The 24856-nt window shown below is 51.0% G+C and overlaps 11 protein-coding genes across 11 annotated transcripts; 5 read left to right on the forward strand and 6 right to left on the reverse strand.

Annotated features, from left to right (window-relative positions):
• Nucleotides 1-80: 80 nt before the first annotated feature.
• Nucleotides 81-647, reverse strand: PMZ80_002599 (uncharacterized protein; the record flags this gene model as incomplete). The annotated part of the gene is made up of 1 exon (XM_064871031.1): nt 81-647. The coding sequence occupies one exon, from the start codon at nt 645-647 to the stop codon at nt 81-83; it is 567 nt and encodes a 188-aa protein (XP_064733484.1).
• Nucleotides 648-1871: 1224 nt separating this feature from the next.
• PMZ80_002600 (uncharacterized protein) lies at nt 1872-2522 on the reverse strand (the record flags this gene model as incomplete). The annotated part of the gene is made up of 1 exon (XM_064871032.1): nt 1872-2522. The coding sequence occupies one exon, from the start codon at nt 2520-2522 to the stop codon at nt 1872-1874; it is 651 nt and encodes a 216-aa protein (XP_064733485.1).
• A 566-nt stretch (nt 2523-3088) lies between these two features.
• Nucleotides 3089-3727, reverse strand: PMZ80_002601 (uncharacterized protein; the record flags this gene model as incomplete). The annotated part of the gene is made up of 1 exon (XM_064871033.1): nt 3089-3727. One exon carries the CDS (start codon nt 3725-3727, stop codon nt 3089-3091), a length of 639 nt encoding a protein of 212 aa, XP_064733486.1.
• A 3550-nt stretch (nt 3728-7277) lies between these two features.
• On the reverse strand, nt 7278-8266 carry PMZ80_002602 (uncharacterized protein; the record flags this gene model as incomplete). Its single annotated transcript, XM_064871034.1, has 2 exons — nt 7278-8109; nt 8166-8266. The coding sequence occupies 2 exons, from the start codon at nt 8264-8266 to the stop codon at nt 7278-7280; spliced, it is 933 nt and encodes a 310-aa protein (XP_064733487.1).
• A 1455-nt stretch (nt 8267-9721) lies between these two features.
• PMZ80_002603 (uncharacterized protein) lies at nt 9722-9997 on the forward strand (the record flags this gene model as incomplete). The annotated part of the gene is made up of 1 exon (XM_064871035.1): nt 9722-9997. One exon carries the CDS (start codon nt 9722-9724, stop codon nt 9995-9997), a length of 276 nt encoding a protein of 91 aa, XP_064733488.1.
• Nucleotides 9998-10300: 303 nt separating this feature from the next.
• PMZ80_002604 (uncharacterized protein) lies at nt 10301-11083 on the forward strand (the record flags this gene model as incomplete). The annotated part of the gene is made up of 1 exon (XM_064871036.1): nt 10301-11083. The coding sequence occupies one exon, from the start codon at nt 10301-10303 to the stop codon at nt 11081-11083; it is 783 nt and encodes a 260-aa protein (XP_064733489.1).
• Nucleotides 11084-12211: 1128 nt separating this feature from the next.
• PMZ80_002605 (uncharacterized protein) lies at nt 12212-13243 on the forward strand (the record flags this gene model as incomplete). Its single annotated transcript, XM_064871037.1, has 1 exon — nt 12212-13243. The coding sequence occupies one exon, from the start codon at nt 12212-12214 to the stop codon at nt 13241-13243; it is 1032 nt and encodes a 343-aa protein (XP_064733490.1).
• A 137-nt stretch (nt 13244-13380) lies between these two features.
• Nucleotides 13381-13692, reverse strand: PMZ80_002606 (uncharacterized protein; the record flags this gene model as incomplete). The annotated part of the gene is made up of 1 exon (XM_064871038.1): nt 13381-13692. One exon carries the CDS (start codon nt 13690-13692, stop codon nt 13381-13383), a length of 312 nt encoding a protein of 103 aa, XP_064733491.1.
• Nucleotides 13693-13908: 216 nt separating this feature from the next.
• PMZ80_002607 (uncharacterized protein) lies at nt 13909-14655 on the reverse strand (the record flags this gene model as incomplete). The annotated part of the gene is made up of 2 exons (XM_064871039.1): nt 13909-14183; nt 14241-14655. The coding sequence occupies 2 exons, from the start codon at nt 14653-14655 to the stop codon at nt 13909-13911; spliced, it is 690 nt and encodes a 229-aa protein (XP_064733492.1).
• A 1178-nt stretch (nt 14656-15833) lies between these two features.
• On the forward strand, nt 15834-18315 carry PMZ80_002608 (uncharacterized protein; the record flags this gene model as incomplete). The annotated part of the gene is made up of 7 exons (XM_064871040.1): nt 15834-16120; nt 16670-17217; nt 17266-17305; nt 17352-17487; nt 17572-17927; nt 17978-18242; nt 18295-18315. 7 exons carry the CDS (start codon nt 15834-15836, stop codon nt 18313-18315), a joined length of 1653 nt encoding a protein of 550 aa, XP_064733493.1.
• A 2372-nt stretch (nt 18316-20687) lies between these two features.
• PMZ80_002609 (uncharacterized protein) lies at nt 20688-24625 on the forward strand (the record flags this gene model as incomplete). Its single annotated transcript, XM_064871041.1, has 3 exons — nt 20688-20876; nt 20928-21740; nt 24239-24625. 3 exons carry the CDS (start codon nt 20688-20690, stop codon nt 24623-24625), a joined length of 1389 nt encoding a protein of 462 aa, XP_064733494.1.
• Nucleotides 24626-24856: the final 231 nt, after the last annotated feature.

Consider the following 24856-nt stretch of genomic DNA (forward strand, 5'->3'; position numbering starts at 1 on the left):
CTTTGTCCGCCATTTCCCCTCGACAACAGTATCAATTGAACTCGACCCATCTGCCCTCCCCACCCAACTGCGAGGGAGCATTACATGGCGACTTCCTCACTTCCGTCCTCTCCTGCGCCCTCTTCGTCTTCGGTCTTCTCATCTCCATCACAGAAGCAAAATCCAGCCACGTACGATTTTCGGCAATAAGGACAGCTTCCAAGCCTCCCATTACTCATCTCCGATACCAGCCACTCCATAAGACAAGCTGCATGCCAGCTGTATCGACACATTATGTGCGTCAACGTCTCGTCTCCAATGCCGATTTCCATCCTGCAGTGGCTGCACTCTTCGCCGGGTCGAAGTGGGCTCCCTACTGTTTCTTTGATGTCGACGTAGAATGCAGGTACTTGCATGCATTTTGGGGCTAGAGTTGGCATTGTGGCGGCCGCAGGAGCGTTGGAAACTGGAGCTGGTGTCGTGGAAGCCGCAGGAGTCTCTGAGGCTGGAGTCAGTATTGTGTCAATTTCAGGAGTTTTGGAGGCTGACACCGCTTTACGCGTGATCTTCCAGATGGCATTTGTGACTGCGTAAAGGACCAGTGCGGCGACGGTGCAACAGAGGAAGAATTTGGGATCAGGCAGCTCGTCTAGCATGACGAAAGCCATCTCAGAGATCGGATCTGAGCGATACTAGAAACCGATCGACGGGTGTAGACTCTGATGGTGTTTGGGCTCGACTCGAGATGGATAGGGCGTAACAAGTCTTGGATCTGTCAAGCGAAGATCTGCACGTGTGTCGTGGATTTGTTCTTGTCGATTCACAGACAATACGTGGGTGAGTGAACATCTAAGCTTTCAGGTCAGTATGCGATCAGCAAGGCACCCTCGCAACATGAATCTCTTTTGCCAAGTCTCTTGTCACTAGACATGCCTTGAGGAGTTTGATGACCTTCACTGCGTTCACTCTGGGGCCTCCTTTGAATCTAATCTTTCATCTTCAATTTGATCATCGCTCCGGTCTTCAGCCTTCATTGCCTTGGTCATTTCGAATTCTCCCTTACTTTCGCTGGTACGTGGTTTCGGCGGATCAGAGGAGATTTAGAAAAGGCGTGACTGTTCAGCGCTAGAGCTCCTTATTGGTGTACGAAGCCATCATAAACAGACAATCAACAGTTCAAGCCACAACAGAGCTGCTGCTTTTGTCGGGTATGGGAAACGTGCCTCGCGTAGATGGAAGCGAATGCGGTGGGTGGAACTTATTAGGAAAATTGCAATGAAAGAGAACGTTGTCATGACGTTCGAAGTGGTGAAGAAGGACGTGGTAGATGAAAGCTGATGATGGTCTTCGAGGAACTGTATCCTGCATTTGACCAGGAGACGCCGAGCGGGTCCATACCTAAAGTAGGTAGCTATTAGGGCGATAAATATGAACTTCCGAGCATGTAGAGGAACCTTTAGGTTGAGACGATGATTGGCTGATGTCAAAGTTGAAAATCAGGATTGCGAAGGAAGAAACGCCTGCCTCTCCGTGACCGCCAGTGCAGGTGCGACATAGATCGGTCTGTTCACTCACGGCATCTATCACTCAATCCAGTGGCAGTCGCTCATCTCAATCCAAATTGTAGTCTTCTGCACGAAACTTGTGATCGGTCTCAAAAGCTCTCGACCTCCACAGAGCCACCTTCACTCGCTACCTACACCCACTCTCCCCCCTCCGAGCTTACTTTTGGCGTCCTCCTGAACATCCAGCTTAATCTCCAATTCAGTTTGGTACTGTACAGCATCGACAAACTCTTCTTCATCCTCTTCCTGTATCTCTTCTGCGTTGTGTTCCCAGTTCTCTGCGTCCTCCACGTTCTCTTCCACTGTCAAACGATGTGTCACATACTCTTACTCACAGTACGGACAAATCGGGGTCTTGCCATCCTCCACCTGACGTTTGATCCAGTCGGTCAAACAGTCCTTGTGCCAGCTGAACTTGCAAGGTTTATGCGTGAGAGTCTGTTGGTGAGGCGTGATATCTTCCCTGCAGTGCATGCATTCTGTATCTTCGGGATCTGTTCGGAGTGGACTGCCAGTTGTGAGGTAGAGGTCTGTGTTGATAGCTGGGAGGAATTTCTTGTCGATGGGGACATCTTTCCGGGGAGTGCCCTGCCGAGCAACATCTTGGTCATCTTCCTCGACGACGCCGTCGCGGAGCTCATGGTACTTGGCGTGGGCTCGTCGGAGGAGGGTATCAGTGAAATCCCAGTCGCAGCTGGTGACGAGATCGACGATGGAAGCTCCAAGCAGGATGAATACGAGGAGCCAATAGTCGTCGCTGGATTCGATATACAGAAGTGCGGGTTGTCTGATTATGGCACGGGCGACGAACGGAAGCCATATCAGCCACAGGATCAGCTGTAGCGTCCAGAGTGGCAGGCGGTCTCTAAGAGAGAGATGAAGACGGTTCGAGATGCGAGCGAGAGCTGTCAGTGCCAGCAGGCACAGGGCGAGCAGTGCGAAAAGTACCATGAGCTCCTCTCGTGGAAGTGGCGACATCGTGGCTGTCAGTGTGCTTGGCTTGCTTGTTCCGCAGTACATTGGATGGTTCCGAAATGTGTAAGGAAGACATCAAGTAGTTTTGAGAACTTAGAGAAGTACATCATCGCGAAATTGGAGCTGAGTAGGCGTGGTAGTTTGCACAAAGAGAATAGACACATAGCAGCTTGCTTGTGATTGAGGCGATGTTCACCGCTGGTTGTATCTGGTCCTCTCTTTTGCATTAGAGGTAGACAGAAGAAGACAAAGAGGCCGTCGGAATAATGGTGGAATTGATGCAGGAACGCTTGCAAGCTGAAGTTTCCCGAATAAGGTAGACAAGGATGATGGTGGTATTGGAAACTGCACGTGCTTGTGGCATGGAGAAGAACTGCTGAGAGTTCAATAAAATCGATATGGTAGACAGAGGGAGCTTTTCTGCAATCCAGTTGCATACCTAAGCAATACCGATCTCCTCGCTCTCCTGCGACGGCATTGTACACTTTTGCGCAGCTTACGACTCCCCCAACCTGCGTGGACCTGCGAACCAGCACAAGGTCCTACAATGCTGTCTGTCAACGTTCAGATCAGTCAAGTTGGTTGAGGTCGTTGCTATCACCACTATCGCTGTCATCGCCATCATGGTTGCCCTTCCGCACGATATGAAACGCATATGGCTGTCTGTCCATCGGACAAGTCGCCCTGGTCGTCCCATCATTGAGATTTTCCCCAATCCAGACGTCGAGACACCCAACATGCATACTGTAACGGCAGGTCTCATGTGTATAAGTGGCTTCATCTTCGGTCAAATCGTGCTGGCAGATCGGACACTCCGTCTCTTCTGGTCTTAGTGGTGAGCCATCTGTACGGTAGAGGTCGATTGCGACAGCGGCGCCATGAGCGATGCAGAATCCTGGCGCGGAATTTGGCTCGGAGGGTTCTGCGGCGTCCCAAGCCTCAGGACAGATGTACAAGTCGAGTGGCGATGTTGAAGCCGAGAGTTGCTCATCATCTTGCAATCGATATAGTCCTTTCCGGTAGAACTGACGTCCTGTAGCAAAGCCAGATAGTGCTTCGATGCCCGCTTTGAGATGGCGAATAGTGAAGACATGATCGGATGCATATGTGGTTGTGAGATCAATCGTCTGTTCTGCGATACCACTTCCGCTAAGCTTGATCACCAGCTGCTGGACATTAGGTGTGCTGCGCGTATTGTGTGGGTCCATGGCAGCTTAATGCTCGGCTTTGGAAACGTTTGTATGTATCTGCAGCGCTCTCTGGAAATCTGGTGGTTGAGAAGATCTGCTGTTGGAGTGGATCGTTGCCGACAGATAATGCTTGAAAATGCTATTGTATCAGGAAGAATTTATATGCTCTTTCGTGACGCCAGGCAAACATCAGATATAGTCCATCTTTCGTGACTAGGACCGTGCGACCAGCGAGACAGCTTCCGAGACAACTCAGATCGAGGTGCGAGGTCTCAAAAACGAGGCTTTGTCTAGAGATCTGAAGAAATTAGAGTAAATGAGACCAGGAGGCGAACAAGGAGAATGCCTGCTGGTGTCCGGACCTCTGGCGATATATGCATAGTAAAGCAACCACAAGAGCATCAATCACATTTATTGTCGTTGTGCGAAAGCTGCTCTTTGACTCGGATGATTTACCAGCCAGTATCAACCTTCCGAGACAGCTTAGGATCACAATGCGGCTGTGGTGGATACTGACGCGGAAGGTATGAGCATTTGACATTGTTGTAAAAGTAAGCGGCCTTTCCTGGACTTGGCTGGGTATGGCATGTCTCGACAGAAGAGATGGGACGCAGCGCGATGATGTTGGGTTTCGACTTTTGCTATGCCCCTTCGGCCTGCATGCAAACTTGGCAACATCGTCGTAGCCCTCAGTCCTGAACTTGGCAACCATGCCGAAGGGTATTCAATGCTGTCGCATTCAGGCATGGAGGGCCTGATGAGTCGGAGGCTTTGCCAAAGCCTATGGATCGTGTGTCCTGACCTTGGAGATGATGAGAAACAATGGTTCAACAAGTATTGGGAAGTAAACGTTTCTTTGAGTGGCCGGTATAATGGGTAGGCTTATTGGATTTATGCATGACTCGCGTTCCCGTACGTTGCCACAACACGGACCACCTTAGTAACCCACTACCTCTGTCCTAGATGGCTGTAAGACATGTAAACACGCCCGCTCACATGAACTCAAGAACGTATGACTCTTATATGGCATGCGTCAGGCTCGGGTCCATCCCATGCCTGTGAGCAACATGTTGATGACATCATTTCTGACAGTCGCTCCGCTCTACTGATAGCTTCCATGGGAGCAACTTCGAGAGCCCAGGTCATTGCAAGTCAACTCTCGGAGGACCAACGTTCCACTGATGTCGAGAGGCTCACCGCATGAGCACTGGCGTACTCCTTGAACGTTGACCGAGATGGTATCGACACCTGTTGTAAGGTTGCAATGGCACCTAATACCAGGTGTAGGTGTCGCTTCAAGGATTGCACCATACGTCCTAGGACCGACCTCGGAGGGCATCCGACTAGTATGAGTCGCCATCCGATGGCCGATGCTCTGTCACGTGTCCGCTGCTGCTGATCTCTACGACCAGACAGGAACTCGGAGGAGATCGAGCGATCAGAGACGACCTTCCCTTCCAGCTGCGCGGGCGAAATCGTATCCTTGAGCATGAGTCCAACCAGCTGAAGACCGTTTCAACACGATTTGTCCATGCGGCTGACTAATCGAAGGTGTTATGCTATCATCGAATCTGCTAAGATAGCCTAACCATTGACCACCTCGTGAAGCACCACGAACTTTGCGACAACCCGAACATGGTCCCATCTTACCATCTCGGACACGTGGTGTGCAACCTAGACCAGCAAAAGCCGGCAGGGCGAGAAGGTATGCTGTAATCGTTCGATCTAGCCTGCTTCGTTCATCTTACATCGTCGACAACTTCCAGGTGGTCGAACCACTCTTTCCTCGAAGACTTGTCCGAACTACCCGTCGCTGCCCGTGCAGGTAGTGGTAAATCGGGGTACCCTGCTTCGCTGTCTATCCTTGTCCACACCTCAGGTCGACTCATTCGTCTATTGATTGGCTCTGATTTCTTCCTCTTTGCAACATGAAGGTCGCCATAGATGGTAGGCACATTTGCAACGAAGGTCGAGGTAATCATTTGAATCGACGCCCATAGACTTCGAGTTGGTTGAGCAGACGACGTATCGTACACTGACGCAAGGCGCAAAGAAGTGACGATGATACAAAATGTACCGAGAACAAACAACACGCCAACTCGAGAATGTTGCTTCCATGATCGACCTCTGCAAACAAGAATGGGATATGATATGGCCAGTAGGAGGAGATCGAGAGCGATGTTGGTGATACACTGGACGAGGAGTTGGATATATCCTTTGACACAGGAGCCTGGATCAGGCTGGACCTGCCAGTACAGGTGAAAAGGCCGACATTCGAGAAAGGTAGCAAGAACGACGGCGACAAAGCTGGCTCCTGTTGCAACCCAAGTAAGGTTGATCATCCACGCAACCCATTGGATGCCCTTCATGATATGTTTGTAGAACAAGAGCAGCAGGCATATCTGAAGCCAGCAGGATGCCGTTATCAAGACGCGTGCAGCCAGTGATAGGATGCTACCTTTCTTGATCGTTTCCAGGTCGTGTGCGTTGAAGTAATGCGCGTTGTTGATAGCATCGCTTGCGGTCCCATACAACAAGTAGTAGAAGACCACAACGATTCGAGCTATAACAACAAGTATCGATAGCAGGACCAGGAAGAAACTGAGGTCGAGAGGTCTTTGACGTCGTTGGGAAGCCGCGACTCTGACAAGCAGGATGACCAGCGATAGAGCCGCGCAGGCGTAATTGGCATGTTTCGCCTGCTGAGCGGTGAACATCATGGTCGCAGATGTCGAGGTCGGAATCGGACTACATGCTCGATGTGTACACTGTTATGGACCGGAAACCTGGGGAAGTCAATTGCCTTGAGGGTGAAAACAACACGAAAACCTGGGGAAGGAAGCGAAAGCGTGAAGAGATGCTGGCCAGCCCTATGTCAGCGACCTTCGAACTGTTCCAAGACTTTGGCACGCGATAGTCCCGACGACATGGTGGGGCGGACGGGACAAGCCTATTGTCATTGGTGTAAACCCTGGTCGATGAACAAATTAGAGCTCGAGAAAGTGCCACTAGCGGTCATCGTTCGGGACAGCTCGGTCTGGTTGCGCTGTGTGCAAAGTGCATGGCTGTTCGCCTATAGTTGGCTACTTCCACTCATTATAGAAACAATCGTTTCTATCTCTGCCAGAACAAGCTGCACGAACATGTTTCTTGAGTTGTCAGGACTAGACCAGACCGGCAAAGTGATCGCTGAAGATCTTTGCAGCCTGTCAGTGCTAGATCCTGAGACTGGCCAAGAATGGGTTGCGGAAAGCGATCCGAGGTGATCGTGCCAACTAACCTTCGCACTATCTTCGGGTTCATTTGTCTAGTCGAACCTACGACACTGGCAGCAGACCTCGGTCTCCACGAGCGCTTTCCATTTCGAGACACAAGACGTGCCGATATTGTGCCATATGTACTGCCTATCGGGCAGATCTATGTAGCCGGTCCAAATCAGTAGGGGGCTGGGAGAGCTGAACCAGAGCCTCGGCGTTGACTTGTCCCTACCGGATGAAAGAGTGCCGTAGGGCAGAAATACTACTTTGGCCCTCACCCAGCGAAGGCGGCAGGACGTGAGGTACAACGTCTATGCGAGCTGTATTGGCTGTATCGCATTTGCTTCGTCAGCTAAAGCCTCGTTCTCCTTGCGTAGTATGCTAATGTCTCGATGATCCGGAGGTCTCTTGTCCATCAGGAATCTTGTTACGGTGGTGCTGCCTGCATCGCTGGCTCTCACGCGCTGGAAACCATACCAAGTCCCGACCTCACCACCTTCGTGTTTATGCCAGCCCTCTAGACATATGCTTGATTCACTGTTCACTTTGTGATTCTTTTGCGCAGCCCATTGCCCTAGCCTACCCATGTCGCTGAGCCTCACTCCCAAAGAGCTAGTCTGAGCTCGTACACTGACAAGCACGTATGATTGGGTAAAGTCAGGCAGAAGCTTAGCGACTGCAGCGTTTGACGATTTCATTCCAAAGCGATGATTGAGTGCGACTTTAGTGATCGATTGTTGCTGACAGGGTTTCAGACTCTGGATGAAGCTTGTAGCTATCCGGTTGTCCGCGAAGGAAAAGATACTGCCCCTGTATGGCAGGAGGGAGGCCTCCTGGTGAAAGAGTCGGCAAACACGGGCCAGGTGTGTTGGCACTGTATTGGTTTTGCGGATCACACAGTTGACCTTGACCTCATGGTAGTTGCAGCCAGGCCTCCAGACCAATTTCTCGGGCTGCTTGTGTACCCAGCTATCGCCTTCGGATAACAAGTCTTGTTCCAAGTACAATACACTGAACCATTTCCGGGTAGCGCTGAAATCGTTAACATGAATCCACTGCCCACTGATGGCGAACTCATAAATCTTTTGTCTGATTTCTGGCGGAAGTCGTAGGAGCGGCGGTTTCACGCTGTTCTGCTTCGACCTTGAACCCATGTGTTAGCACTTCTTCCTGGTTCGAGCTGCTTGCTATTCACATACATTTTCTCGATATCTGGCGATGGGTAGAGATGACTGGCCAGCAAGTCCTGCTGGTTGATCGTCTTTGCCATCTCACAAAGTTTGGCTTCCTGAACCATCATGTTGATACGCTCTCGAAACACACGATTCGTTCTGAGGCGATTCTTGCGAGGTCGTCATCGATACTGTTGTTTGACTGATCGGTCACGCCTCTATCTCCGTCTACGGTACTGGCGTCGTGTTGGTGCCCATTCGATGTGGCTTTCGATGGATTTTGCGAGTCGTTGAGCAACGAATTTGTTGCTGGCTTCCGTCTTTTGCGAGCAGGGACTATGGCCTTGTCGCCCGACGAACGACGAGACCCCTTCATGATCGCACATCACCGATCGAGAAAATGTGAGTGAAGTTCAGATGGTGAACTTGAGATGAGGAAGTACAGTACTTGTGTTCAAATTTCATGCAAGGGATGGCAGGCTTGGCTGCATGACTTATCCTGCACTATTGCAATCCCCAGGTTGGATAGCATCTTCGTGAATGATGTATCAGTAATGAAATTGCGTGACTCTTTGACATCATCATAGAGTGAAGCCTGGGACAGTCGACTTCGTTACTGTTATGATCCACAGAACGCTACCTGGTCACCGTCTCGATGCCGAAACTTTCATCGTCCTTACAGCAGAACATTCCAATGCTAGAGAGACCGATGGTTGTTACTGGGAACCAAGGTAGAGCGAAAGGACAAGCCCACCATGCAGGTGTTGTCAGGACTCGTCGTCGTGACGGTGATCACACCTGTACTGGCGTGCACTAATTAACGGAGCCGCCACAAACATTGACCAAGACAAGTGCTAAAGCCGCACCTTCGACTCTTATTTAAACACTATAGTATACCACTACGATAATAAGTTATGCCTACTCGCTCTATAGTATGTAAGAGCTTCCTCGTATATAAAGCCTTACTTAAGTATCTTATAAGAAAAAGTCGTAATTATACAGACAGGTGGAGTTCGATAAACCTTCCTTTTTAGACTATAGCTTTAACCTGCGATTCAAGTTGCTATATACCTAATATTTAGCTATTATACGTCAGCTCTCACTTAGTAATTATCGCCGTGGCGAAGATATTAGATAGCTAGCGTATGTATAGGCTATTAATGTAATGAGTTAAGGAGGTAGAGTAAATAGCGTTAAAGTAGTAGTGCTGAACTACATTAGCGTTTGTCTTGGTCAATGTTTGTGGCGGCTCCGTTAATTAGTGCACGCCAGTACACCTGGGACAAACGCGACGCTAGTCCTGGACCTGCATTTGAGCATCCCCACCCTGCTGAATATGATACTATGACGCAGCTCCTCATCGTAGTGGTGAGCAGGTACTTGTCTTGTTGTGATACGAAACCTGTTTCGGCTGCGCTGCGAACAACATATAAGGACCTTGAGATCTAACGTGAGCCCAAGCGCGTATGATCTAGAAGCTCACTTTCGTACCAAGCAGTCACACCTGAGAAGCAACCCAAGATCTCGAGATACCTACCAAAGAAACCATCTTCAAGCGGACAACAGTTAAGCCCTCAGCAGCCATGGCGTCGCAAGAAGTGAGCCAGAAGCAATCGCAGGAGGTCGATAATTCCCAGTCTGGCGCATGGCAAACAACAAAAGAGACCATCTCCTCAGCATCGGCTAATATTGGTGGTGCATTCAATTTCTCAGGCGGTATTTCTGCGGGAGCGAATTCACACAATAAGAAGACCACGACCGTTAATGGCGGTGGGCAGCAGCTAAGCAAGCAGGAGGCCAGTCAGCAGTACGAGGAGCGGATGGAGGATGAGTACGCAAAGAGAGAAGGTGGGGCATAGACCGTCCAGTGCGGTACATATATCACCTCGGTGCGGCATCTTTCTAGCAAGGAGAAAAGGGCGTGATGGGAGCAACGGATGATGACAATGTAGACGAGACAAATAATACTCAGATACTGCTCCAGACTGCGAATAACCACATTTTCGTACTTGGAACCGCTGGTAGATAACGTGCTTGGCATAGATTGTTGAGAATATGGAGATACTCCGTAATATCTTCTGAGTCGCGATCTTCTCTGCGCGCTTTAGCATCAGGATGTAGATGATAACTTGAGTATCTTCTTGAATATATTCTACGGAACAATGGCGCCAAATATTGAGCAAGCACTTTCGCTTGTCGACGAAGGCCATTCCAGGGACCCAAGGAAGACCTCGTCTGGTGAACCTTACGAGCTTCATTATGCTCAAAGAATGACCCACTACCTCGATCTTCACACATCAAACGCGTCCCCTCTGCTTCAAGTCGCTGTTCGAGCGCAGCACTTCCGCCGTTGGGAAGTGCCACGCGATTCGTACCCAAAGACGAAGCCTGGCTACTTTGCATGGAGGACGTATTTGAAGAAGAGACAGGCTGAGCAGGTCAAGGAGATATGTCTGACCTGCGGCTTCAATGAAGAGGAGGCTGGCCGTGTAGGTAGTCTGATAGCAAAGGAAGACTTGAAGAAAGGAGAGGGAAAGGGTGATGCTGAGGTGCAAATACTCGAAGATTGTGCTGCATTGGTGTTCTTGGTGAGTACAGAGATACGATGCTCGCACACACCTCAAATTCACACAATCCATCTTACACAACTCGGTTTTTCGAAAATTTGGATCGAAACCCCGACGGCACTCGAACTACTGAGTCCCTTCCCCTTCCGCTCAATGTGTACTAACAGCACTGTGCACTTTCAGGACGATCAGTTTGATGACTATGAAGTAAAATGGGCGCAAGAACATGGCAGTCAAGAGGAAGCGGACGAAAAAATGATCTCTATACTACGGAAGACATGGGTCAAGATGGGTAAGAGAGGACAAGATCTAGCTCTGCAGCTCAACCTGTCAGAGAAAGCCAAGGAGCTTGTTGGAAAAGCTCTGGCTGAGCAGTAGTGAGCTGCGTTGGCCTATAACTCGTGTAGGACTGGTCAAGCATAATCTGTGGGCGCACACATCGAAGACCAAGGTAAGCTACATTCGGGGTCACAGCTTTCACTCCGTTGGACAACACCCCGCAGTTGGATCGACTCAGCGAGCACTGCTATCGAAGCGGGATCGACATGCGAATCTAGCTGACACGTGTATCTCACACGAACGATTCAGGCTAGGCCAAGGAGATCATGATCAGGTAGAAGACCTGAGCATCATCTGCCTTGAGCGCTGTTGCATGCAATTTTACTCCTTGGCAACCCCTGTGCCCTGTAACGTGTATGTGCAAGCAATTCGAGCTTTCACGAATGTGATCTGCCCAAGGCACGGAACGGATTGGCTGGGGCCAGTCAGGCGCGACGATGAGGTGGGCAGAAACTGGGCAAACCAAATACGAGCAACGCTCTCCGGAAGTGATTCTGTCAGCGTCCCGCCAACTTGTTGTGGTGTGCTCATGAAGTTTCAGCTGCTGGGAAGGATACAACTGGTACGTGGTCGCATGGAGACTAATGGGGGCTGCTTGGTTCAGGTACGGAGGTACGGCGTGCGTCTATCACGGTCGCTCTATTTGCACACGCATCGATCTTGCTCGAGACGGGGTTTATTGCAGCAGTCTATCTACTTCTGCCGGCTTCTGTCAGTCCCACAGCGCTTCGCTAAACAGCAGCAGACTGAGCGAATCATGCCGCAGCTGTACTACCCATAGGGGTGTCTTCCCCCGCAATTCATCTTCGTATTGGCGTTTCGAATGTCGCAAATCGTACAGCCGTCCTGACTGCATTAACTTCGGGGCCGAGCTTGTTGTTCGATACAGAGTAGGCATCACCCATCAGCAATCATTGTTAGCATAAGTATAACAGACAAGAAGCACGACGTAGAAGGTACTGTTAGTGGGCCAGACGGATACTTCTGCCTCTCCAAAAGCAGGGTTCTTGGCATTGCCGGATGAACACCGACGACTGACATTCTTGATATTGGAGAAACATGCAATTGATAGCAACAACATTACTCTACCTCGAGGCCAGCCTAAGCATACACCTCAAATTAGGACAAGCAGCAGCAACCACCAACACCACCCCCCAAACGCCCAACATGCCCCTCCAAAAACTCGACCTACACTCCCACTTCGTCCCAGACTTCTACCGCGATGCCCTCCTCAAAGCCGGCTACCAACACCCCGACGGCATGCCCGCAATCCCCCAATGGTCCGAAAAAGACCACCTAGACTTCCACACCTCCCTCAACGTCACCAAATCAATCCTCAGCATAACCTCCCCAGGTACCCACCTAATCCCCGGCCAAGACGCCCAAGCCCGAACCCTAACCCGCCGCGTCAACGAATACGCCAGCGACCTCAAACGCCGCCGCCCCTCCCAATTCGGCTTCTTTGCGTCCCTCCCCCTCCCCGACGTCGAGGGCTCCCTAGCAGAAATCGCCTACGCGTCCGACACCCTCAACGCCGACGGCTTCACCCTCATGACGAACCACCACGGTCTCTATCCCGGCGACAAGAATTTCGATCCTGTGTTTGACGAACTCAATCGGCGCAAGGCAATCGTCTTCATCCACCCGACTACACCCTGCACCGCGCACCACGACGGCAGCGCCGCACACGCCGCACCCCTCGAACATACCTACCCAAGACCGATGTTCGAGTTCTTCTTCGATACAGCTAGAGCATATATCCACCTCTTCCTCTCCGGCACAATCAGCCGCTGTCCAGACATCACATTCGTCGTCACGCATGCAGCGGGTGCACTACCACCTCTGATCACGCGGTTCGCGACAGCGCCCGCTTTACTCAAGTTGCCCGGGATTGACCTTAGTGTTACGCCGGAGTATGTTAAGGAAAGGCTGAACAGCGAGCAATTCTTCTTCGATACGGCGGGGTGGGTGTTTCCGGATCAGATTAGGGGTTTACTTGCGTATTTGAAGGATAGTGAGAAGGGGAAGAGGATTGTGTATGGGAGTGATTATCCGTGGACGCCGTTTGCGGGGGTGAAGGCGTTGAGTGAGGCGCATGATACTCATCTTTCTAGTTTCTTTCCGGGGGAGGAGGAGAGTGTAGCTGAGGGGAATGCGAAGAGGTTGTTGGGGGCTAAGGGGAGGCAGGGGAAGATATAGTGGGTACATAGGTACGGTAAGGTGGCAGCGTCGTGGTTCGACGAGGTATATATGATGAGCTTTATGTAACCGACAGGCTGGTCCTTCTGATCGTTCTATACACTTCACCTTGGTCACATATCCTGCGTTCTCTCAGTCTATTCACTTGAGTTGTCGGACTCATCCAGATCTAGCTCGTAGGTCGCATCCTTCCAATACACATCTTCCTGCCCAGGATGCCACCCCCAGTTACTCCTCCATCCATCTCCGAACTTGAACGGCTTATCCGGTTGCCCTGGATGATGAAATGGCGGTTCCTTTCCACACGGCCAATGTGTCTTGTGTAGACCCGGCCAGCCGTGGTGCCATGGTTGACATTCTGGAGTTTCGGGGAAGGTGGTTGCGCACATGTGGATTGAAACGCCGGGGAAGGAGTATTTGATGTGGTTGCATTTTGAGTAGTCGAACATTTTGGGCCGGTGTTTCCGTTTTTTGCGGGTGGTGAGGGGTTTGGTACTTGGTGGAGGAGCGGACGTGCTAGACACAGGGGATGGAGGAGGTGCTATATGAGAGGGTTGATCAGCTAGATACCTCTAATCGACCAGCGCACGGTTTGATTCATGCCAGTCTAATGTCATCCCCTTTGATCTAGCTTCAATTCATTTTGCTGTCTGACTACCCACCCTTCAAGGATCCTCGCCATGATATCCAAAACGAATTGGCTTATCTGGCTGATATGGTTCGTGGAAGGGCCGCTCTTTCCCACAGGGGTATATCATCTCCGGTTCCTCCTGAGCCTTCTCCTCGCCTGGTATCAGACCCACACGATGCGGATAGCACGCTTCGATTTTTGGGAATTTGCCGCAGGGGAAGTAGGTGGTGGTCCATTTGTTCCAGCTGAGGAATCGATGGGAGCACTGTTTGCGGCGCGCGAGGCTGGAGGCGGACTTACGGGATGGTTCTGTGAGGTGTGTAAGGGGCTACTTGTCGTTGTATGAATTGGAAGCGAAAAACGTACCTTGTTCTTCTTCTGGTGCTGCTGCGTCTGCTCCTTCGTCAGCGGTTTCGATGATGGCGTCTTCGAGTTTATAACCGCTCAGGCTCAGGAAGAGGGCAAACTCCTCGGGTCCCATGTCGTATTGGTGCATTTGAGTGTCGTTGTTGTACTGAATGGCTTCTAGGTCCGCGATCCAGGCATAGTCCGGCAGAGGCTCAGCGGCAAACCCCTCGACTTCATGTCGCTCGACTTTGTCCATGGGCTGCAAGATGGTTGACCGCTGCGGTAAGATGCTCGGATTGATCTCCGTTCGTGCACTTGAAAGTGGCCGAGCGGTGACTGACAAGATGGGCCCGGTTAGCGGAAGCGCGATGGCCAGCGGCTTCAGCGCAGAGAAATACATGGCGATGAAGTTTTTGATCAATGTAACTGTCATTGTCAAGATCAAGTGGCATGGCTAAAGGATTTCATGAACTTTTGGATTTTGGAACGGCAATGTGGGATGAGCACATATCTCTTCTGGCTAGCCTGCGTCGAGATGCGGCTGCGGCGTCTATCATCTCATATGTCAAACTTGCTCACGGTCGATTAGCGCCCCCTATAACCATAAAAGTCATATCTCAGTCCACTTCGGTTGATTGAGACCTGGAGAGTAAGTAGAATTTCATATGCTGTTGTGACAGTCCACTATCCGGTCTCAAGGCCAACAATAGTACCTTCGACGTTAAAACTTCGTGCTGATACACACGGGAATGGTCATGCAAGGCCGCGCTGTGCAGGAGGACATCACGAGTGTGTGTTCTTCGCGCAAGGTCCAAAGTTGGCATCGCATGTTCGCCCGGTCACCTTCCTCTCGGAGTTGGAACATGCTCGTTCTTCAGAGTGCCTCTCTGGCCGAGCATCAAGCAATTGTGATACAGCTCAATGTATACCGTTGAGTGAAACACAGATGTGTATGCAGAGATCCTGCTCGCAAGTATCAGATGGTCGTCTTTGTTCTGCGAATTTTACTGATGTTGTCCTTGCTAAGCGGCGCGAGTGCAAGATCTACAAGAATAAGAACATTGTAGGTATGGAAGCACTGGAAGTCAGTCTGAACCTGCCTTGCGAGCTCGAAAGATGATGTCTGTGGCAGATGATCAGTCAGGATCGATTGTTCCTGCGATCACGTGGACTCCCCTGAGGTCACCTCTACACTTCCTTTCCTTTCCTGCTGTCAACGATTGCACATGGTGCGCTACTGCCCTTCTGCGCTTGTGTTTATGCCAGGGAAAGCATGATGCCGAGCAGAACCAAGAGACAGCGGGGCTTGGTGCACCGATGCCTGCTCTGCATACCCTTGTCGTGTCGGGCGCAGCTGCCCTCACGACCTATGCAGTCACTGTAACGTCATGCACTGTTCGTGAAGTCCTTGATACAGACCACGGTAGTATTCGAGGACTGTTGGCAACTGAAGTACTCTGTCAAAGCTCGTGCAGTCCTACTAAAATACACATTATAGCACTACAAGACCGACCACTCACTTAACTGGTTGCTCATCCTCATTATGAGCAACGTCCACAGCTAATCTACTACCAGTTCATCGACCCGTCACCTATAGCACTCTCCGCAAATATGACAACAGAATCTCACTCAGCTCTGTTCGGGCTCGATCCCCAGAGCAAGCCTACACAGAATGCTGGGAGGGGACCAGGCTCTGGCATTGAAGGAACGTCCGGCGTCTCTGGTCACAAGAACAGCGTTGCAGGCACAGCAACTACTGACGTTGGTGGCATCGAACAATCAAGCCACGGCAATGAGCGACCAGGTGCAGGAGGATCTACATTGGAGCCCTCTCAGGGTTCGAACAAGAGTGCTGATGAGAGCGGTGGAATGCTCGACAAGCTGAACCCGTTGAAGAAGTAGTAGGCGACATGAGTGAGAAGAGCCAACAATCACGACGTCCCGGGGTGAAAGGTTGCCTATTTGTACAAGAATGGAAGCATGATTAGTGTCCAGAAGTCGGGGACACCATAGCAGTAATGAATTGATGGTGTTGTATCCTTGACATTCTCGAGATCTTACCGCAATGTGTGGCTTCATGCCTGCCTTTGAATGCTCGCCGCATAATTTCGATCAATCCGTAGTTTCGTATGATAGAAGGGCAGGAAACATTATTTTGTGATTCCATCGCACTCCATTTAGACCCCGGGGTGGTGCTTAGGCGGGTGGACTTCTCTTGTGGATCGCGGCAGCGCTAAGAGGCGAGCGCTTGCCTTGGAACGAGCTGTGGATGCACCTTCCGCTCACTCTAGTCGCGTCCAATTTCAATCAACACGCTCTTCAGCACCCGATCACACATCCCAGCACGTTCTATTGCAACTCGGACTTCATTTTCGCATTGTCACTATAGACTTCTTCGCTTCAATTGTCGGTCGGAAAAAGACTGACTTCTGATGCGCAGTGCGCAGGGCTGATATTGTTCACCCCGTTGGCTACGATTCACCTTCCAAGCTTCAAGACATATTGCCAGCATTGTTGCCCACCACGGAGTTGTCACGCGCTCGTCGATATTCACAAGACGACCGGATTTCACCAGCACCTCCTGTACATTCTTTTGGCTCCGAAGCATCAGCATTAGGTCCGCCGTCACCAAAACCACCTCCTTTCTCTTCTCTTTATTTCCCGTCCGAGGACGAAGTCGATCGTTTCAAACTTGCCGTCACCGAGGCTGTCAACGAGCACATCCTAGCAACAGCTCCGGCTCCCTCCTTTGCGGAGGCTCTTGCCCAGGACGAGGAGGATCAGCGCACAGCAGAGACAAAGGCTGCGCTACCAAGAGATACTAAAGGTGAATCCTCGAGGAGCAACTTAGACGACGGAGAACCACCGCCACCCTACACAGAAGGGTCCAGTCCACTCGACGCATTCACATACGTAATGGCTGCAGCAGGAGGGCCGTCGAGCATAATAACGCAGGTTCAGCAAACTGCTGGTCCGCCGATAAATACACTCGGAGGTAAGATGGGAAAGTAATGGGCTGAAGGAATAAGACTGACAGCAGCAGGCGATATTGGAAACGATGAGCACATAACACTGGACTTGAGGTACGTATGTGACAAAGTCTGACAGGGGCAATGCTGATGAGTGCAGAGGAACACGGTTCACGTTATCCAGAGACGAGCTACTTACACTTCCCGAGTTCGTCTTGTTATCACTCTTTCCCAATGGCCTCCTACCAGACGGCCAGATGGGCACCTTCCACGATGGAGATGTATACCCAGTAGACGTACGTTCTTCTTCCAACCCACATCCTATGGCTGTGCTAGGAAACCCCAATATCTATATCGGAGATGTAACCTTTGAGTCATAGTATGACCCAGCCAGCCTTCAATACATGCTCGACTTCTTCAGAGGAGTCGCGCAATCGATACCATCATCATCGCCATCACCATCAGCCTCGGCTGAGAATGACCCAGTGGCGATAGAGCCGCTTGCTGGGTCAGCAAAGGATATGTTACAGGACAGAGCTGGAATCATCGTGCTCAGGGAAGACTTGGACTTCTACGTCATACCGCCGCATAAAGACATCGAACAGGGTGAGATGATCGAAGTCAAGCGAGCTGCAGCGAAATCCTTGCTACAACAAAATGGCATTTTCTCCGGTTTGAGGCGAAGCGAGGAGACAGGCACGACCGAGCAACATTTGATAGAAATGCTTACAGCTGGGTGAGTGGGATCCAGGAAATTTGGCTGAGGAATATGCTAACCAGATGTAGTGGCTTCGATCATGAGGACAAATGGGGCCACCGAGCCGGCGAGCCCAACAAAGCAGTCGTCTGCAGTCTTGCCCTGGCACGACTGAGAACAGACATCAAAGGGGACTTAGCTGGCGGGAACGCTGTGGGGATGGCACAGAAACTTCTGTTATTCTGGAGGAAACCTGCGCGAAGGTGTTGGTGGGAAGGTGTTGAGCTTCAGGACGTTGAAGGCGTGCCCGGTAAGCTCAAGGTATGGATAAGGCGTGTTTGGACTCTGGAAATGGTAAGTCTTTGTAAACAGTACGATGAAGAACTGCCTGCTAACCACATAACAGAGCGTCATTGGCTTGAGATGACAAGCAGTTGGATTTTGATTCGTTGTTGCATATAATATAACTACATACTCGTGTACAAGTCGACAGGTCCAGTATTGTTTCTACTCGAGCATTTGTTGGGCGTTCAAGCGGAAGAGCACTTTCTCCAGTATGGGGAAACAGGACATCAAGACTGCATCAGACCAGTGTACCTTAGCTGAGACATATTGCACAGTGCGTGAACATTGGATCAGTGAAGCGTCGCTCCTTCCCTCGGTGTGCAGCTGCAAATTCGTGAACACCTCGTCGCAACAGCCCAAACCTTAGCGCTTCGGTCAAGCAACATTAGGATTCCCGTATGCGACTGCAGAAGCACTTCATCGGTATTGATGACTCTAAAGTTGGTCGTCGAAACCCACAGATTCAGATAACCATCCCTTGTACTACCTAATAAAGTCAAACGAATCAGGCATCCATCGGTCCATCTCGGCACTGCCCGAGGGTTGGTTCGGGCTTAAATGCTCGTGACACAATGCTAAAATTGAGAACCATATTACCACGTCTCTTCAAGAATCGACATCGAGGTGTCCGCCATTGATGAACTCTGGCTACTAGTGATAAGAACCGCATCTGCGGCCTCACCTAGTCGCACTGACCCGGCTAGCTCGCCACGCGGACGTCCCAGTCCCGGTCGACCTATGCAGGACAGCCCACTGCACCATCGAGACCTTGCAAGAATACCACGAGAACAGCTGCGAACGCGGACGTCCCTGCAAACACCTCGGAACGACGACAGCCAGCCACGAACATGAGTATAAAAGCAAATATGATGATGAATCCAGTAATCATCAAGAGCCGTCCAAGAGTAGTGGGAATCCAATAGAGACCCTGTATTGATGCTACTGGTATCACAGACGAGAGGAGCGCGCAGATAAAATCTCCCAGGTGGTGGAGCCAGGACATCCTGTATACCCATAGACGTCCCAGGCCGAGTTCGTGGTCGAGGTCGGGCTTCTTTCGATGACCGAGAAGCCGGTGGTAAAGAGGCGTGACCGCATCGGACAACCAGTGGTCTAATCGATCCTGTTTGGGACTTATGCTGAGCAATTCAGCTATCTTCTCAGTCTCCCACGGACCAGCCTCGATGCCTTCCAAGAAATTGTTGCCTCCTTCCTGGCTGCAAAGCCATTCCCACAGCCTTGATCGGTTTGCCCTTGTCGGCTTACTGAGCTTTCGTATATCTTGGAAACGGAGAATCGTTTCATCTGCATGTTATGTGAGCATAATGGATGAGTGCATTGAGAGCGGTGAAGCCATACGGTATGTTTTGAGCTTTTTTTCGACCTCAGCATACTTGTCGAGGTGCATTACGGTGCGATTATTATCGGCGGCTTCGCGGACCTTGCCCCAGTATGTCGACAGTTCTGGATCTTCTTTCTCATCTTCGTTGATAAATACTTCCAATTCCTGTTCGAGGTACAGCAGCTCAGCCTGGAGCCGAAGCAGTATTCGTGCACTGAGCCGATCAAAGCGTCGAAGTATCAGAAGTTCCGGGAACTCAGCGGTCAGCCGGCTGAGCTGTTCATATCCTTTCATATTTTAAGAGTGTTTGAAAGTGGTATCCGTGTCCAAGTACGTGCAGGGAATAGCGGGGCTCCTTGACCGGCTTTTAGATGTCCAGACTTGTCAAGCTACGTATCCATGTCACAGCATCACATGGCAACGCCAGCGGCTCTCCTAGCTTTTGGACATCAAGACGATTCCTCAGCCTGATCCATATGCCGGAGCCGACTCAAGGATTGCCACACATCGTACAGCATCGCCACACTCCTTCAAGCACACTACTGCAGAGGATTGACCTTTGCAAAGACTCGACAATCGCAATTGCGCAAGCCATAACGACGAAAACGATTACCGGCTGACTCCCAGGCGTTGTCAACGCCGAACTACTGCAGATTTGCACGGCCTTTTGGTAGCCGCTCGTGCGTTAGCGATCAGGACTCTCTACGCGCGGAGGAGTGGATGGCACTAGACGGCACAAGCCTCAGTACAGACTACTGGACACTTGAAAGCCATGCTTCGCCTTATGCAAGCAAGCCAGCATGTGGACCATTCTTGGCCTCTTCCAAGAGGGCTACACACCCTCCACTGCGCCTTATGCTCCGAATCATTTGCAAATCCGACAAGCATCATCAAATCATCAGGTCGGAGTAGTTTCAGCCTCGAATACTAATATACGCATGCGCTTGTCCCAAAGTCTACCCTTCACTGCGATAAGAATCCACGAGCACTGTGGATGACCGCTGTTACACTTGCTTGTTGGTCAAGAAGCTGTTACGTTAACCCGTACGGACTCAAGCACGAACCTAGCCATCTGCCTCGGAGGACTCCTAAAAACGATTTCAGCTCTCGCAATGGAGCCCTCAGCGAAAGAGCATCCTCCTCGTCGTGGCATGTATCACCGAGCCATGTCAAAGGTTCGAAGAATCGTTCGCTTTTTTTCTGGACGAGACAGTACCAAGGCTCCCATGCCAGTAGACTCTCCGCGCACATCCAGTAACGAGGGACGGCCGGATTACAAACCCAATATAGGTGGTGGCAAGGTATGGTGTATATGGTTATCACTACCGTCGAAAGGCTAACCAGCATTACAGCCACCCACTGATGCTTCTGGCGATCAGACTCACCCGATACAAAGCCTCGACCCGCAAGGAGCCCCCCGGGATTACGCCGAAAAGGAGGAGTGTTCGTCGACACAACAGACGCAGTCTGCTGATGCACACCCGAGCAATGTAGCTTGGCAACAGCGGCCGCTGTCAACGTCACCCAGAGCTTTGCGACCAACTAGCCATGCCCAAACGGCTATACCCGACCAAAATTTCAGCAATCATGAAGGCCAGCACGACCTCCCGAGCGCACCAAGCGACGTAGACAGACGATACATCATGCGCAGCAGACAATGGCAGATCGTAACAGGCGCTGACAGTGCTGAAGTCCTGGTAGCGCCAGTCACAGATGACCAACACAATGACGATATCCCCGAAGTGAGTGACGATCCAGAGGATGCCATGACAGCTATGGCAGAGGATGTTAAGATCGATGGTACATTCAGGCGTATCTACATTAGATACGACAATGATCCCGAAGGTCGTCTCGCGCAGACTCAATGTATCATGCATGACACGGGAGCCGGTTGCAGCCTGACGTTTGCGAGTAAGCTCAAAGAACTAGGCCTTGATTACGAACCTTTGCGTTTCCGACGACCTCTTCGTTCCCTCAACGGAGATCCGTTCTACCCTATCGGAAAGAAGCAGATTTGTTTCAGCTACAATGGCAAAGGAGATAAAAAGCATTGGACGGATGTTTTTGTCTTGGCTGACCCGCCAGAAGAATGGGAACCTGCCTTTGATATGCTCTTCGGCCGCGACACCATCAAGAAGGTCAAGGCCATCGGATGGAATCATGATGTGATTGGCGATACCATCCATCATTTGCAGACTCTAGATCTTACTTTTCCCAGCCTGATCTCCTCCAGCCCTCCGGTGTCGATTTGTCCCAGGCCTGAGTCACGCACAGGCATCGCTGTCGCAGAAAGGGAGGCGATTTGAAAGGGCTGGTTCTTAGGTCCCGGCACGCGAAGGCGTTGCGTTGTATAGTCAAGGGTCGAAGGTATGAGGCCGAGATGTGCATAGGGTTTGGTGTACAGTTTCAAATTCAGGCTTGTACATGCATCTTACCAGCTCTGAAGGTGCAACACTAGAAAAACAGCGAGGAGCAAGGAGTTCTGGCGCATGAGGGTCAGCTGCCCTTCAATGCCGATACCAAGCAGTGTTGCAAGGATGGACCAATGTTCATCTGCTTTCGATCCTCAATGTGGCCTCGGTTGTCACATCAGCGCTTCATGAATCATGGTCAAACAGATCGGCCGATGCGTTTAAGCGCAACAGCCTACCTTTCCAGCACAGAGTATGCAGCCACCACCAGCAATGGTGACGAGGTCAGTCGATACCGGAAAACCAGGCATCATTATTGTTGCGTCCGCAAGCATCAGGCAGACCGCGGTTGGTATAGCGCCTTAATTGGAGGAGAACGGTGTTGTGGCTTATGGTCCTTCAGTGTTCATGAACCATATCCCACGCTAACCAAACACACCTGCCCTTGGTTGGAAGGCTCGTACCGCTTTCAATCTGCGACCAAGTCCGGGCCCGATACAACCGCAAGTCACAAGCGTCATTACGTAGTTGTGCATAGGCGATTCTTGCTTTTGTCTGACCAACAGACTCTGCTATGGCACACTTCAAGCACCCCAACATACTATGTGATCGATGCACCATCAAAAGGCTCCAATCGATATCAGCAAGAGTCAAACTGTCCGTGAACACTGTGTTCGCAAGACCACAGCATTGACCTGGATAGACATGGAACTTTGCAAGGCTGAGACGTAGCCATCTGCTTGAGCCGCGAACCGATGGGTATCTGATCGCTAGGGAATTGCCGGCCTTCTTGCATATCACTGTCCGGAAGGCTGAACAGTCGAGTAAGCCCAAGCGCTGCAAGGAGTCGGTCTCAGCCAATCAGAATGGATGCTCACATGCAAGACACCGGTGCTAACCTTCCCTGGTATGCACACCAATCGTGACTTGCAGGTGGCTTTCGATATTCCCCTCAAGGCCACATGGATGCTGCATCTCTTGACGAAAGTTCCCTGAAGACTCAATTCAGCCTTTTTGCACTCCCACCTCGTCTATCAAGTAGTCGGTTGCGACGAGATGTCTTGTTGTATCGGAGTTCGAGCCTGCAAGTATGACAGTGCATGCTAAGTTCTGCTCCAGCGTCAAAGTGGTAGCTCGTGGTAGTGTTCCTAGAGTTTGGGCGGCCTCGGTCGGATAGACTTGTCGTGCTGTGTCACTGGGTGCATTGCTTCTGGGCTCTCCCAATGACGAGGGTAGGGCACGAAGGGTGGTCCACCTACACGATAGTATTCCGCAACGATTCGCTTATGACGAACAACTGTGCGGGAAATGCCCGCTAATCAATTGTAGAGATTACATGGATCGAACTTCAGCCACCAAGCGTCCTCCCAAGTCAGTTCGACTCATTGGACCTTGTACGTGAGATGGGTGAAACGGGCGCGACATCTGCAGGCTGACTCGAGGCACTCCTTGTTAGCGACGTAGCTCGGTTTGGAAGTTGACTGCTTGACAGTCCCAAGTGTCTGCTGCTCGCGCCTGCCCAAATTCGAGGAGATGGTTCAGCGTCCCAAGCCTAGCAGATGTGCGAAGACTCGACATAAAGTTCTCGACATTTCGATGTCCACTTTCTCTTTTACTTCACCCTTCTCCTAACCGGTCGTGGTTCTGGGTGGGCGCTTTCCATCGGGCAGTAGAGATATAGTAAATGCTCATTCTCGGACACATTCCAGAGAGTCTAAGCTTTCCTCAAACACGGTCGTAATTGTGACCTCGTTCTTAGGCCAGTAGTCGTGTGACGAGGTCTCGATGTGTGCCGCCCTTATCCTGCCCCTACATGGTACGCTCCTTGCTGGCTGGGCTGATTCTGCATGACCGTTCTACCATTGCGAAACTCCGCAGTCGAGTTGAGTGTCAGACCTTGTGCTCATATACTGTTGTGTCTCTCCCCCGATGGACCTTTTGCCGCATCTCTTACCCTCCGAGATTCCTCACCGCGGTAGCGGCGATGTTCTGGACTTCCTGACAAACAAACAATGGGTTGCGTGCACGATCATAGTCACAAGCACGTCAGTTTCGGTGCAATCATCCAGCCCTTGTATTCCAGAATTCGAACCCCACGTCGTCGCCGCCTGAGATTAAAGCAAGAGTTCGATCCACTGTACCACAATCATCCAGATATACGTCTTGTCTCGGCTTGGCAGAAAAATATGGTAATGCTTCACTGTTACGTGTTACGTCAATGTTATCAACACTAACGCTTCTGATGTGACTAGTCGCCGGCACCATTCGCCATTACAGTATTTGTGCCGGGCATCAACTCGAGGCCCATCAAAGTGAAACGAGCAGTTGAGTCTGACAATATCGCTGCCCATGTACTCTCGGCACCTATAGCACGTCAATACAATATTGAACTTGAACCGTACGACGGTGGTGGTCGCGTCACCGAGTTCAAGATCGTTGGTCGACTCGTCAAGCCACGATGGCGACGAGACGAGGCTGAAGATAAAAACTGGTCGACAAAGAATGAGGAGTGGCTGGTCACAGATGATCCTTTGCCGGGCAACATGCAGGCGCTGGTTAAGCCCAGCTCGTCGCCGACAAACGGGACATCGAATGGAGGAGCGTACCCGGTCCATGGACCTCGACCAACTGCACGTTAGTCTATCAATGCATTTTCGAGACCGTTCCTTCTCCCTGAACCATATGTTCTCTTGCGCTGGCGCGAGTTCGCTGAGTCCAACACGCGGGTTTTGCTGACGTTTTGTGTTTCGTAGAAGAACGAGAAGACTCGATTCGGCGCGACAAGGAAGCTAAAGCAAAGCGAGAGCAGCAGATTGAAGCAGCGCGTCAAGCTGCTTTGAAGAAGTACAATGACGGTAGGAAGAAATGAA

The sequence above is a fragment of the Knufia obscura genome, assembly GCF_036327395.1.
Source record: "Knufia obscura strain CCFEE 5817 isolate CBS 148926 chromosome Unknown scaffold_2, whole genome shotgun sequence".
In the NCBI taxonomy this organism is placed as follows: Eukaryota; Fungi; Ascomycota; class Eurotiomycetes; order Chaetothyriales; family Trichomeriaceae; genus Knufia; species Knufia obscura.